Source organism: Neoarius graeffei, chromosome 15 (assembly GCF_027579695.1).
Source record: "Neoarius graeffei isolate fNeoGra1 chromosome 15, fNeoGra1.pri, whole genome shotgun sequence".
Classification (NCBI taxonomy): Eukaryota; Metazoa; Chordata; class Actinopteri; order Siluriformes; family Ariidae; genus Neoarius; species Neoarius graeffei.
Genome location: NC_083583.1, coordinates 52,297,301 through 52,312,776, shown reverse-complemented (window position 1 = coordinate 52,312,776; position 15,476 = coordinate 52,297,301). Strand labels below are relative to the sequence as shown.

Below are 15,476 nucleotides of genomic sequence, written 5' to 3'. Positions count from 1 at the left end.
TGAGGTTACACGACGAGTCAGGGACGTCGACTATGAGGTGAGGCAAACAGACAGGGGTGGGGTGTTACAGATTTACCACCTCAATCTGTTAAAACTTTGGAACGAGGAGGTCCCCATAGCATTGGTGTCGGTGGTTCCAGAGAAGGCGGAGCTGGGGCTGGAGGTTCAAAAAGGAAAATTGACATTGCCCACCGCTGCGGTCCCCTGTGGAGACCACCTCTCCCCGACCCAACTCACGGAGGTTGCCCAGTTGCAGACAGAATTTTCTGACATGTTCTCGCCCCTGCCTGGCCACACCCACCTCATAGAACACCACATTGAGATGCCCCAGGGGGTAGTAGTGCGCAGCCGCCCTTACAGACTGCCCGAACACAAAAAAAAGGTGGTTTGGGAAGAACTTGAGGCCATGCTCAAAATGGGCATCGTCAAGGAGTCCCACAGTGACTGGAGCAGCCCGGTGGTCTTGGTTCCCAAGGCTGACGGGTCGGTCCGGTTCTGTGTGGACTATAGAAAAGTCAACGTGGTGTCTAAATTCGATGCATACCCAATGCCTCGTATTGATGAGTTGCTCAATTGACTAGGCACAGCTCGTTTTTATTCGACACTGGATTTGACAAAGGGATATTGGCAGATCCCCTTGACTCCACTATCCCGAGAGAAAATGGCCTTTTCCACACTGTTTGGCTTACACCAGTTCATCACATTTCCTTTTGGGCTGTTTGGGGTGCCCGCTACGTTCCAGCGGCTTATGGATAGGGTCCTCTGCCCCCACGCCACCTACGTGGTCGCATACTTGGATGACATCATTATTTATAGTAATGACTGGCCGCGGCTCTTAGAACACCTAAGGGCCGTCCTTAGGTCGCTGAGGCGAGCAGGCCTCACAGCCAACCCAAGAAGTGTGCGATTGGGCGGGTGGAAGTATGGTATCTGGGCTTCCACTTGGGCAATGGGAAGGTGCGTCCCCAAATTAATAAGACAGCAGCGATTGCGGCCTGCCTGAGGCCAAAGACCAAAAAGGGGGTGAGACAGTTTCTGGGGCTAGCTGGCTACTATCGTAGGTTTATACCTAATTATTTGGACGTCACCAGCCCGCTGACTGATCTCACTAAAAAGGGGGCACCAGATCCGGTCCAGTGGATGGAGCAATGCCAGCGGGCTTTCTCTGAGGTAAAGGCTGCACTGTGTGGGGGGCCACTGTTACACTCCCCTGACTTTTCTCTGCCCTTTGTTTTGCAGATGGACATGTCAGACAGAGGGCTGGGGGCTGTTCTGTTCCAGGAGGGGGAGGACCATCCAGTGCTGTACATCAGCCGGAAGCTATCAGTGCGTGAGGGCAGGCACAGCACAATAGAAAAGGAATGCATCGCCATCAAGTGGGTGGTCCTCGCCCTCCACTACTACCTGCTGGGGCGCCCTTTCACCCTCTGTTCGGACCACATGCCCCTGCAGTGGCTCCACCGCATGAAGGATGCCAACGCGCCAATCACCCGTTGGTATCTGGCATTCCAGCCGTTTAAGTTCGAGGTGGTCCACAGGCTGGAGGCGCAAATGGTCGTTGTGGATTTCCTCTCCTGTTGGGGGGGGGGAGTCAGCTGCAGGCCGGACTGCTCCCTGGCCTGAATCGGGCGGTGGGGGTATTTGGCAGCAGGGGCATGGTCAAGCGTCGGTCTGTGAATGGAGGGTGGAGTCAGGGAAGGTAAGTAGCAGAATCACTGCACCTGATGGGAATTAACCTGTGTTTGTGTGTCTTCCCCAGTGACCATGCCCTATAAGAGGAGAGGGAGAGCAGAGGAAGGGAGCTCTCCCCAACCTGGACACTTGTGTGCGTGTGTGTGTGCAAACGAAATAAGACGCTGTGAAGCACAAATAAAAGATTTTTGTGAGAACTCAGTTCTGGCCTGCCGTGCTTCTGTGCTCCACCCACCTTCAACTAGTTCTACAACATCAGAATGAGATTTTGTTGCTTTGGCTCAATGTAGTGCAGAAATGAAACAGTAGCAAGTATATTATCTAAAAAAATGCTAAATATATATATATATATATATATATATATATATATATATATATATATATATATATATATAAAAGAAAACTGTGTATAAAATCCTATATACAATATAAAGTGTATTGCCTGAATATAAAGTATATTGCCTAGGTGGTGGTGGGGGGATTAATTCGGTTCAACAGTCTTATGGCATGTGGGAAAAAGCTGTTGTAGAATCTGGTTGTTCTACTCCAGAGGCTGCATAGCCTCTTTCCAGAAACCAGCAAAGAGAACAGTCCATAGTAGGGGTGGGAGGTGTCTCTGCTGGTGTTGCAAGCCCTGGTCAGGGAGCATTTTTCTGCAATATCCTGTATCAGAGGAAGTGAAGTCCCGATGATTTTCTCTGCTGTCTTCGCCACCCTCTGCAGGGACTTCCAGTCAGAGGCCCTGCAGGCTCCTGACCAGACAGAGATGCAGCAAGTCAGTATGCTCTCTATAGTGCCTCTGTAGAAGGTGGTGAGAATTGGAGGGGGGAGATGTGCCTTCTTCATCCAGCGCAGGAAGTGCATGCGCTTCTGAGCATGCTTTACAAGGGCCCCAGTGTGATGGGACCAGGTCAGAGTGTCCGTTATCTGCACCCCCAGGAACTTTGTGCTGCTGACTATCTCCACTGCTGTGTCATTGATGATGAGCAGTGTGTAAGTGGGGCGGTTCCTCCTGAAGTCAACGATGATCTCCTTGGTTTTGGCGACATTCAGGATCAGGTTGTTGGTTTTGCACCAGTCCACTAGGTGTATCACCTCCTCTCTGTAGGCCATGTCATTGTCACCCTGGATAAGGCCCACTACTGTTGTGTCATCTGCAAACTTCACGATATGGTTAGTAGTGGACCTGGGACAGCAGTCATGGGTCATCAGGGTGAACAGCAGCGGGCTCAGGACACAGCCCTGAGGGGAGCCAGTGCTCAGGGAGATGACACTGGAGGTGTTGTTGCCCACCCGCACAGACTGACGTCTGTTGGTGAGAAAGTCAAGCAGCCAGTTACACAGGGGGGAGCTGAAACCAAGAGGAGCCAGTTTGCTCACCAGGTGCTGTAGGATGATGGTATTGAATGCTGAGCTGATGTCCAAAAACAACATCCACACATGTGTGTCCTTCCCTTCCAGATGTTCTAAGCTCAGATGGAGTACAGAGGAGATGGCGTCCTCTGTGGAGCGTTTAGGGCAATAAGCAAACTGGTATGGGTCGAATGTGGGGGGGGAGTCTGGAGACAATGTGGTCCTTTACCAGCCTCTTAAAGCACTTCATCATTATGGGGGTGAGTGCTACAGGGCGGTAATCATTGAAGGAGGAGATTATGGGTTCTTTAGGCACCGGGATGACTGTAGCAGTCTTTAGACAGGTTGGTACCACAGTCTGGATCAGCGAGGTGTTGAAAATGTCCGTGAGAACCCCAGGCAGCTGATAAACACATTCTTTGAGCACCCATTCTGGTATGCCATCAGGACCGGCTGCTTTCTGTGTGTTCACTCTCCTCAGGGTTCTGCGGACATTAGCTGTGTCCAGACTGATCGGCTGCTCATCAGGGCGAGGAATAAATTTCCTCACAGGAGTGGTGTTGAGTGCCTCAAACCTCCCAAAGAAGTTATTGAGTTCATTGAGAAAGTTGATGTTGTCATCGCAGGGGGGAGGAGTAGCTTTGTAGTCTGTGATGACTTGGATACCCTGCCACATTCGTCTGGTGTTCATGGGGTCATGGAAGAAGTCCTGCACTTTCTGGCCATAGGCACACTTTGCAGCTCTTATGGCACAGTTCAGGTTGGCTCTAGCTGTTCTGAGTGCCACCATGTCACCAGATTTAAAAGCGCCATTCCATGCGTTCAGCATTGCGTGCACCTCTCTGGTCATCCAGGGTTTCTCGTTGGCCCGTGTGGAGTTGTTTCTGATCACACTAACATCCTCTATGCACTTCTGAATGAATGCAGAGACAGACTCAGCATACTCCTCCACCTGCGTGTGATCATTGTATGTAGCAGTTGCCTTGAACATGTCCCAGCCTGTGTGCTCGAAGCAGTCCTATAATGCTTCCATAGCTCCCACAGGCCAAACCCTCACCTGCTTCACTGTGGGTTTTTTCCTGATCAGCAGGGGCTTGTATGCAGGTATTAGCATCACAGAGAGATGGTCTGAGGAGCCAAGGTGGGGGGCAGGGTGCAGCCCTGAATGGCTCTTCAGGCTGCAGCCCAGAACAGCTTCAACTCTGGGATGTTGGTGGGTTTCCTCACATGAAGTGCTTGCTTCAGGTCCTTCCACAACATTTCGATTGGATTAAGGTCAGGACTTTGACTTGGCCATTCCAAAACATTAACTTTATTCTTCTTTAACCATTCTTTGGTAGAACGACTTGTGTGCTTAGGGTTGTTGTCTTGCTGCATGACCCACCTTCTCTTGAGATTCAGTTCATGGACAGATGTCCTGACATTTTCCTTTAGAATTCGCTGGTATAATTCAGAATTCATTGTTTCATCAATGATGGCAAGCCGTCCTGGCCCAGATGCAGCAAAACAGGCCCAAACCACGGTACTACCACCACTATGTTTCACAGATGGGATAAGGTTCTTATGCTGGAATGCAGTGTTTTCCTTTCTCCAAACATAACGCTTCTCATTTAAACCAAAATGTTCTATTTTGGTCTGATCCGTCCACAGAACATTTTTCCAATAGCCTTCTGGCTTGTCCACATGATCTTTAGGAAACTGCAGACGAGCAGCAATGCTCTTTTTGGAGAGCAGGGGCTTTATCCTTGCAACCCTGCCATGCACACCATTTGTTGTTCAGTGTTCTCCTGATGGTGGACTCATGAACATTAGCATTAGCCAATGTGAGAGAGGCCTTCAGTTGCTTAGAAGTTACCCTGGGGTCCTTTGTGACCTCGTCGACTATTACATGCCTTGCTCTTGGAGTGATCTTTGTTGGTTGACCGCTCCTGGGGAGGGTAACAATGGTCTTGAATTTCCTCCATTTGTACACAATCTGTCTGACTGTGGATTGGTGGAGTCCAAATTCTTTAGAGATGGTTTTGTTACCTTTTCCAGCCTGATGAGCATCAACAACGCTTTTTCTGAGGTCCTCAGAAATCTCCTTTGTTCGTGCCATGATACACTTCCACAAACATGTGTTGTGAAGATCAGACTTTGATATATTCCTGTTCTTTAAATAAAACAGGGTGCCCACTCACACCTGATTGTCATCCCATTGATTGAAAACACCTGACTCTAATTTCACCTTCAAATTAATTGCAAATCCTAGAGGTTCACATACTTTTGCCACTCACAGATATGCAATATTGGATCATTTTCCTCAATAAATAAATGAACAAGTATAATATTTTTGTCTCATTGGTCTAACTGGGTTCTCTTTATCTATTTTTAGGACTTGTGTGAAAATCTGATGATGTTTTAGGTCATATTTATGCAGAAATATAGAAAATTCTAAAGGGTTCACAAACTTTCAAGCACCACTGTAGATTTCCCTACAAGACCCACTCCCTTTCAATATTAAGATATTTTTTAAAGAAGCTTAACAGAACTGAATACTTAATTTATGTTAATATTTGATTCGTCTCGTCACCATAACCAGGCTAAATGACTGACTGCTAATATAAAGAAGACATAATGGAGGGTTGACCATATTAAAGATTCATAAATTACTATTTATTTCTCTGCTAACTAAGTGTTAAGTTCAGATTCTTAAAAAAAAAAAAAGCTTTATATTGAAAGGGAGTAGGTCTTGTTGAGAAATCTATGCATCAGTACATTCAGTTAACACCTTCCATACTCACCAAGTTGAAGCAGTGCTTCCAGGGATGCCCAAAAGGTGAAATATCTGAGTATAGAGAAAGAGGAACAAGTTGATTCATCTGGATTCTTTTGACATGTGGCTCACACCTGACAGGGTGACCTTTTAGAGGTTGGTAAACTGCAGGAAAATCTGTAAAGAGATGAGATCCTGGAGTAGTTCCTATTTACCCACTAGGAAATGTGCATGGAGCTTTTTGGTCTGAACATTGAAGTTTGTACAGCATTTTATTGCCATCAAAAGGTTTTTAACTCCAACTCAAGCGCTTGTTTCACAAAGAAGCAAAATCATCTGGCAATAGAATAAGTCTATTTAAAGCTTGAAATGAGTATAGATCTGCAACAGTGCAATGAGTAAATTCTAGCATCTCTACAAATGGAGTTAATGGCCTCATGGCCATATCAAAAACATGGTTCCACTGGGGATTGAACCCAGGACCTTCTGCGTGTAAAGCAGACATGATGACCACTACACTATGGAACCAACTCAGAAAGTCTTGTAACAGCACAGTGAATGAATTGTAGTTTCTCAAGACATGGCCTCAATGGACCATTTCTCTACAAGACCCACTCCCTTTCAATATTAAGCTTTTTTTTTTTAAATCTGAATTGAACACTTAATTGGCAGAAAAATTATATAGATAGTCTTTTTTGAATCTTTAATTTGGTCAGCCCTCCATTATGTCTTCTTTATAATACCATTCAGTCATTTAGCTTGATTATGGTGGTGAGGTGAATAAAACCGCATCTCATCTCATTTGCTCTAGCCGCTTTATCCCATTCTACAGGGTCGCAGGCAAGCTGGAGCCTATCCCAGCTGACTACGGGCAAAAGGCAGGGCACACCCTGGACAAGTCACCAGGTCATCACAGGGCTGGTGAATAAAATGTTAATATAAATCAAGTACTCAGGCGAACCATACATTAACATGATTATACATAGAGAAACACACTTTTATTGCCAGTAAGGGTGAGAAATGTAGCTGTTATGGAAATGTCACAGACTATTTCCAAATACAATTTAAGAACTTAATAAAAAAAACAATTCAAGATTTTCCCTCGTAACTGAAAATGATCATATAACGTATGCAGATTCATGTTGTGTTTTATAAAAAAAGCTTCAGACGTATTAATGGAATGTCCAAATTCCAGGGTAGTCTCTGGTTGGTTTTATAGTGTAGTGGTCATTCCATCTGCTTTACACACAGAAGGTTCTGGGTTCAATCCTCAGTGGAGCTATGTTGGAGTCTGTTTTTGCAGATGCTAGAATTTACTCATTGCACTTACAGATTTATTCTCATTTCAAGTTTTAATTGTTCTTTTGCCAGATGATTTTGTTTCTTTGTGAAATAAGTGCTCGAGATGGAGTTAAAAAGCTTTCGATGGCAACAAAATGCTGTACAAAGTTAGATGTTCAGACCAAAAACCTCCATGCACGTTTCCTCGTGGGTAAACAGGAACTACTCCAGGGTCTCACCTCTTTACAGAACCAAACATTAACATGATTATACATAGAAAAATACACTTGTTATTGCCAGTAAGGGTGAGTAATGTAGCTGTTATGGAAAAGAAGTTTCAGAGAGTATTTCCAAATACAACATAAAAACTTAATAGAAAACAATTCAAGATTTTCCCTCGTAACTGAAAATTATTCTACTACACGTATGCAGACTCAAGTCTGTACAGGCCATGTTGGTTCCATAGTGTAGTGGTTATCACATCTGCTTTACACGCAGAAGGTCCTGGGTTCAATCCCCAGTGGAGCCACTTGTTTTCCTGACATGACACTGCACTGTTACAGATCTGTCCTCATTTCAAGCTTTAAAGGGGCTTGTTCTTTTGCCAGATGATTTTGTTTGTTTGTGAAATAAGTGCTCGAGATGGAGTTAAAAAGCTTTCGATGGCAACAAAATGCTGTACAAAGTTAGATGATCAGACCAAAAACCTCCATGCACGTTTCCTCGCGGGTAAACAGGAACTACTCCAGGGTCTCACCTCTTTACAGAACCAAACATTAACATGATTATACATAGAAAAATACACTTATTATTGCCAGTAAGGGTGGGTAATGTAGCTGTTATGGAAAAGAAGTTTCAGAAAGGGCAGCAGCGTGGTGTAGTGGTTAGCGCTGTCACCTCACAGCAAGAAGGTCCTGGGTTCGAGGGCCTTTCTGTGTGGAGTTTGCATGTTCTCCCCGTGTCTGGGTGCTCCGGTTTCTCCCAAAGACATGCAGGTTAGGGTGACTGTGAATGGTTGTCTGTGTTTATGTGTCAGCCCTGTGATGACCTGGTGACTTGTCCAGGGTGTACCCTGCCTTTTGCCTGTAGTCAGCTGGGATAGGCTCCAGCTTGCCTGCGACCCTGTAGAAGGATAAAGCGGCTATAGATAATGAGATGAGTTTCAGAGAGTATTTCCAAATACAACATAAAAACTTAATAGAAAACAATTCAAGATTTTCCCTCATAACTGAAAATTATTCTACGACATGTACGCAGATTCAAGTCTTCACAGATAGTAATGGAATATCCAAAATCCAGGCTACTCTCTAGTTGGTTCTGTAGTGTAGTGGTCATCACATCTGCTTTACATGCAGAAGGTCATGGGTTCAATCCCCAGTGGAACCATGTGCTCAAACTGAGCTATGGGACTGTTGAGTTTGTTTTTGCAGATGCTAGAATTTACTCATTGCACTGTTACAGATCTGTCCTCATTTCAGGCTTTAAAGGGGCTTGTTCTTTTGCCAGATGATTTTGTTTCTTTGTGAAATAAGTGCTCAAGATGGAGTTAAAAAGCTTTCGATGGCAACAAAATGCTGTGCAATGTTCAGATCAAAAACCTCCATGCACGTTTCCTAGCGGGTAAACAGGAACTACTCCAGGGTCTCACCTCTTTACAGAAGCAAACATTAACATGATTATACATAGAAAAATACACTTGTTATTGCCAGTAAGGGTGAGTAAGGTAGCTGTTATGGAAAAGAATTTTCAGAGAGTATTTCCAAATACAACATAAAAACTTAATAGAAAACAATTCAAGATTTTCCCTCATAACTGAAAATTATTCTACTACACGTATGCAGACTCAAGCCTTTACAGGTTATGTTGGTTCCATAGTGTAGTGGTTATCACATCTGCTTTACACGCAGAAGATCCTGGGTTCAATCCCCAGTGGAGCCACTTATTTTCCTGACATGACACTGCACTGTTACAGATCTGTCCTCATTTCAAGCTTTAAATAGACTTATTCTATTGCCAGATGATTTTGCTTTTTTATGAAATAAGTGCTTGGCTTCTTATCTCAACAGTATATTACTACACGAGTGCATCTTCACTATGTAGAACCATATTGTATAAGCTGTGAGCAATATTATGGTGAACAAATGATCATGAACATCACTCTCACCACCACTGAATGCTATTCAATACTCATTTTAATGGCAGAAGAACTATTTTTAGGAAATAAAAGAAAGTGCTGACATCACATTTACATTATGAGATTTATTTGTTGAAATACATTTACAATGAGACTTCTGTAAAAATCTCTGGTAAAGCTCAGCTTTAACCTCTGTTAAAATAGATAAAATAGTCAATTTTTAAAGCAACGGTTCACCCCCCCCCCCCAAAAAAAAGGAGAGAAAAAAGAAATGCACACAGTTTAACCAACTGCAAATGTGGTTGTTCAGCCAATACAGTGTCTGAAGTTTGCTTCTTCAGTTCTGTACTGAAGCTACAAGGTTAATACAACTCAAATGAGGGCGTCTATACTGTAGCTGCCAGTTTAGCGCTGCACAAAATAATTATGTTTAAAAATGTCTAAATAATTATACACTTGCCTTTGGCAACTTTTATAGACCGGTTTCATACAGCATCATTGAGTGGCAGTTCTGTGGGTGGAATCACCTTGTTCATGAGAGAAGTCTGAGGAGAATGGCTAGACTGGTTTGAGCCGACAGGATGGATACAGTAACTCAAACAACCACTCTTTACAACTGTGGTGAACAGAAAAGCATCTCAAAATGCACAAAACATAGTACAAAGTCACTGAGATCACATTTCTTGCCAAACCCTGTTTACACTTTCCCCCTCATTGTGATGCATGATGTGAACATTAACTGAAACTCTTGGCCTGTAGCTGCAGGATTTTCCGTCTTGTGCTGCTTCCACACGCTGGTTAATTAGACAACTGCATGAAACTGAGGTATAAATATGTTCTTAATAAAGTGGACTGTGAATCCTCTCACAAAAACAGCAGCAGAGTCGTTTGTAAAAACAGTCGGACGGCAAGAAATTAAGGCAAAAGGTATCAAACCAAATCAAAGGGAAAAAAAAAATCACTTTCAAACAAATCTTCAAAAATAGTATTTAACACTAACAATTCATGCAAGACTTTGTCATTTGAAATAAATTTATGATTATCAGCAATACAGAGGAGCAAAGATCTGCGCAAATCACTGAACCAACTGGAGAGTGTTGAAAAAATTACAATTTAGACATAACGATAAATAACTACCGCAGCTCCACACTGGACCTGGAACACTGCATTAATGATGTACTTTAATATAACAAAACAAATTAAAATCCATTTTACTGTGAAATAGCTTTTAAAAGGAGCGTCTTCAGGAGTGTGTTCAATCAAGATCAAACTATTTTATTATTCTTCATTTGGTACAACTACACGAGGACTTTTCAGATTAAAAAAAAAAAAAAAATTCTGCTCGTTTTAACTGATCTCAATCACAAAGGAATGGTTCCATCATCTTATTACTACCCATGAGTAGTATAGTGTTCCTAATAAAGTGGTCAGCGAGTGTGTGTGTATTATTGGTTAGCTGCACCAAATGACACTGAACTCGGCGAGAATCCCCTTCACTGGTGAGAATGTGAACATGTCTAGACATGTTTTGAGAACGCCGGATAAAAGTTCAGTGCTGGTGTATGAACTGATCTGAGTAATTGAATAAGTCAGTTTTAGGTCCGAGTGAAAGAGAGTCGAGTAATAATCTCTAAAATCTTTAAGAGGAATTCGGTGTGGAACTATAGTTGATCATCCAGTGGATTAGCTGAGGTAGGAGACATGGACGAGTCCTCTGGTCCCAATTCATCCATTTGTTGGTCTTCCTGTAAAAAAAAAAATATGAAAAACAGAAAATGAAAAAGAGGACAAAAATTCAGATCATTTTTACTCATGGGGGGAAAAAAAAAAAAAAAAGTACGTGGAAGCTCTGAAAGATTTATAAAAAATGTCCAAAGTAAAACTCCAGCTGCATCCCAATTCTCAGCACGGACTAATGACGGTTAAGAACCTACTACCCGATCATAACTGTGGTACGTTCTACAAATATGTGAGCAAGTAGTGAGGACACAATTCAAACGTACTCCGCCGCCATCTTACCCGTCGTCTGCCTGTGGTGATTTTATATCCTAAATGTAACCATGCACACATGCCATGATGTCATTATATAAGCAACACATACACGGAGTTCATCTTATGCTGAATACATTTTAAGTCAAAGCCAAGTATGTTGAGTTTCACTAAAGAGTAAATGAAGTTGATTCGATTAAAACTAATAATGATTTATGATCATAATTACAGTAAATAAGTAAAATACAGTAAAGACATTGAAATTGTTTCTTCCGAAGGTTGTTTTCTGCTACAGTTGTGGTCAGAAGTTTACATACAATGACATGAATGTCAGCTTGGATATGAATGTCATGGCAATATTTGGGCTTTCAGTAATTTCTCTGAACTGTTCTTTTTCTGTGGCAGAATGATTGTACAGCATACATCTTTAATTAAAAACGAACAAACAAACAAACCCACTAGAATTTGGTGCACAAGTTTTAATTTTCTTTGGGTTTTCTGAAATCAACACAGGGTCAAAATTATGCATACAACCCCGATTCCAAAAAAGTTGGAACAAAGTACAAATTGTAAATAAAAACGGAATGTAATTTACAAATCTCAAAAACTGATATTGTATTCACAGTAGAACATAGACAACATATCAAATGTCAAAAGTGAAACATTTTGAAATTTCATGCCAAATATTGGCTCATTTGAAATTTCATGACAGCAACACATCTCAAAAAAGTTGGGACAGGGGCAATAAGAGGCTGGAAAAGTTAAAAGGTACAAAAAAGGAACAGCTGGAGGACCAAATTGCAACTTATTAGGTCAATTGGCAATAGGTCATTAACATGACTGGGTATAAAAAGAGCATCTTGGAGTGGCAGCGGCTCTCAGAAGTAAAGATGGGAAGAGGATCACCAATCCCCCTAATTCTGCGCCAACAAATAGTGGAGCAATATCAGAAAGGAGTTCGACAGTGTAAAATTGCAAAGAGTTTGAACATATCATCTACAGTGCATAATATCATCAAAAGATTCAGAGAAACTGGAAGAATCTCTGTGCGTAAGGGTCAAGGCCGGAAAACCATACTGGGTGCTCGTGATCTTCGGGCCCTTAGACGGCACTGCATCACATACAGGCAATACAGGTATTGGAAATCACAAAATGGGCTCAGAAATATTTCCAGAGAACATTATCTGTGAACACAATTCACCATGCCATCTGCCGTTGCCAGCTAAAACTCTATAGTTCAAAGAAGAAGCCGTATCTAAACATGATCCAGAAGCGCAGACGTCTTCTCTGGGCCAAGGCTCATTTAAAATGGACTGTGGCAAAGTGGAAAACTGTTCTGTGGTCAGACAAATCAAAATTTGAAGTTCTTTATGGAAATCAGGGATGCCGTGTCATTCGGACTAAAGAGGAGAAGGACGACCCAAGTTGTTATCAGCGCTCAGTTCAGAAGCCTGCATCTCTGATGGTATGGGGTTGCATTAGTGCGTGTGGCATGGGCAGCTTACACATCTGGAAAGACACCATCAATGCTGAAAGGTATATCCAGGTTCTAGAGCAACATATGTTCCCATCCAGACGACGTCTCTTTCAGGGAAGACCTTGCATTTTCCGACATGACAATGCCAAACCACATACTGCATCAATTACAGCAGTGTTGGCTAAACAACTCAATCTTTGTCTCATCTGACCATACAGCTTTCCTCCAGAAGGCTTTTTCTTTGTCCAAGTGGTCAGCGTCAAACTTTAGTTAAGCTTGATGGTGTCAATTTTGGAGCAGGGGGTTAGTTCTTGGATAGCAGCCTTGTAGTCCATGGTGATCTGAACTGTAGACAGTGATCAATCAGCTTCCAAACACAATGTTCATGGCAGGGCTGTGCCATGGTGGTTCCCAGGTTGTTCCTGACCATTCAAACAAATTTCCTTTCAGCTGAGAGTAACAATTTGGGTTTTCTTGAAGCAAAGTGGCTTAACAAAGTGGCTTGGCAAAGTGACTACACCTCACAATAACTTGGATACAATTGTTTGAACTGATCTTGGAATTTGCGGTTGTTTAGAAATGGCTCCAAGAGACATTCCGGAGTTTTGCATATCTGCAATCCTCTTTCTCAGATCTGCACTGAGCTCCTTGGACTTTCCCATTTTACTTTGCGTTGGTCAAGCCAATGAGTGCTGTAAACAAACCCTTTTTATGAAGCCACAGAGAAGCTACCAGCTGTAGCCAATCATGCTCACTAACAGGAAGTTAAGAGACCTCGGCCTTGGCAAGATAAGAGACATTTTGGAAGTTTCAGCACCTCTGAATTAATAATCTAAGTGAGCGTATATAAATTTTTGACCCTGTATGTATAATTTTGACCCTGTATTGATTTCAGAAAACCCAAAGAAAATCAAAACTTGTGCACCAAATTCTAGTGGTTTTTTTTTTAAAGATGTATGCTGTACAATCATTCTGCCACAGAAAAAGAACAGTTCAAAGAAATTACTGAAAGCGTAAATATTCCCATGACATTCATATCCAAGATGGCATTCATATATCACTGTATGTAAACTTCTGACCATAACCGTAAATCACAGGCCTATTCGAAAAGTGTATTATCCTAACTCCAGCACCTGCAGTGTTATATGTTGTCATGAGTTAGCTAAGACCATGTTGAATTAAGCAATTGTTAATTCTGGAGTGTTTTGCATCATTTTCCTCAATAAATAAATGACCAAGTATAATATTTTTGTCTCACTTGTTTAACTGGGTTCTCTTTATCTACTTTTAGGACTTGTGTGAAATCTGATCATGTTTTAGGTCATATTTACCGTATTTTCTGGACTATAGAGCGCACCTGTATATAAGCCGCATCCGCTCTATTTTAAAAAAATAAAATAAAAAAAAGATATACAAGCCGCACCGGGCTATAAGCCGCAGATATCTATGTTGAAAAATTAGATATTTACTGCATGTACAGAACGATTTTGTACTGTAAATGTACATGTATGTACCTGAACAGATTCTTTCCGAACAGTGCCTTTTAACACGGCAGCAACTTTGCTGATTAAAACGGAACAGAACCAAGAGAAAATAACCGGTATTTATTTACCTTCATTTCTCCTGTGTTTGAAACCACAAGTCACTTTAATCATCTTCGCTGGATTTGAAAATAATTACCAGTTAGTAATTTGTCGTGCGTGTTCTATCTGCTAAAGATCTGCTAATTCTTCTTTGCATTGATTTTTCGTCTATCTTATTTTTGATTCTACTTCCGGTTAGAGCGCCCCTAGCGGTGGAAGAAAAATCCACAGAATAGCCGCACCTTTGTATAAGCCGCATGGTTCAAAACCTAGGAAAAAGTAGCGGCTTATAGTCCAGAAAATACGGTATGCAGAAATATAGAAAATTCTAAAGGGCTCACAAACTTTCAAGCACCACTGTAGCTAGCCAGCTATCTGATGTGCTATGGAGTGAATGCGGCTTCTTTGGGATCGGTTTTCAAAAGCGGAGCAAAAAATAAACAGAACATTTGGCCATATTGTGTCTAAAATGCCACGATATTCATTTCTTATTTATACTGAACTGTTGTAGCATTGTGTGGTTATAGTGAATATCAGTATCGTCAGTATTCAGTATAACGACACTCTTGCGTGTGCGATATTGCTGAAATGTCCAACGAATAAGGATCAAGCACGTGTATAGAAACAAACCTAATTTCTTATTTGGGCTTAAGAAAGCTTACCCTGTGCTTGAGATATGAGAGGTAGGTGTCCCATCCCAGTGTAATCGTATTTACATACAACACCCGAAACTTTGCTGGCAAGAAGTAGAAGTTGACCATCTGTGCAGTTGGCCAGACACACCAGTCCACCTAATGAAGGAACAATACAATACTTTTTAAACGTGTATCTCTGTCTTAGGTAGATCATAAACTGACACTCATACTTTCTAATTAATTAATTAATTAATTAATTTTGTTTACGTGTTTTTTTCAAGTTTTCAACAATCATTCAATTTAAAAGAAATAAAATATGAAAGATAAGAAAAGAAAGATGAAAGCAGATGGTCAGTCTTACAAATCTGACCTTATAGAACTCCCAGAATTTCTCTTTAAACTCAGCGCAGCCTTTGAGCCAGCCGTGACCCTCCATCACACCCATCCCTGAAACGCACACAGGTACAGAAACACCACTGGCTTCAGTACAATACAAACCATCCATCCATCATCTGTAGCCACTTATCCTGTTCTACAGAGTCGCAGGCAAGCTGGAGCCTATCCCAGCTGACTATGG

General features: G+C 42.1%; 1 protein-coding gene and 4 non-coding genes across 5 annotated transcripts in view; 3 read left to right on the top strand and 2 right to left on the bottom strand.

Moving 5' to 3' along the window:
- Window positions 1–6,255: 6,255 nt before the first annotated feature.
- Window positions 6,256–6,328, bottom strand: trnav-uac (transfer RNA valine (anticodon UAC)). Its single transcript has one exon. It is a non-coding gene; the product is annotated as a tRNA-Val (tRNA).
- Window positions 6,329–7,537: 1,209 nt separating this feature from the next.
- Window positions 7,538–7,610, top strand: trnav-uac (transfer RNA valine (anticodon UAC)). Its single transcript has one exon. It is a non-coding gene; the product is annotated as a tRNA-Val (tRNA).
- A 784-nt stretch (window positions 7,611–8,394) lies between these two features.
- Window positions 8,395–8,467, top strand: trnav-uac (transfer RNA valine (anticodon UAC)). The gene has a single exon. It is a non-coding gene; the product is annotated as a tRNA-Val (tRNA).
- Window positions 8,468–8,946: 479 nt separating this feature from the next.
- Window positions 8,947–9,019, top strand: trnav-uac (transfer RNA valine (anticodon UAC)). The gene has a single exon. It is a non-coding gene; the product is annotated as a tRNA-Val (tRNA).
- Window positions 9,020–9,325: 306 nt separating this feature from the next.
- The window catches only part of mpv17l2 (MPV17 mitochondrial inner membrane protein like 2), a 33,491-nt gene continuing 27,340 nt past the window's right edge, over window positions 9,326–15,476 (bottom strand). Inside the window, exons 3-5 of the mRNA XM_060940560.1 lie at window positions 15,270–15,346; window positions 14,927–15,055; window positions 9,326–10,960 (exon numbers count right to left, since the gene is read on the bottom strand). Of these exons, the coding sequence (XP_060796543.1) occupies window positions 10,877–10,960; window positions 14,927–15,055; window positions 15,270–15,346 (290 nt within the window). The 3' untranslated portion in view covers window positions 9,326–10,876. The remainder of the gene's footprint in view (window positions 10,961–14,926; window positions 15,056–15,269; window positions 15,347–15,476) is intronic.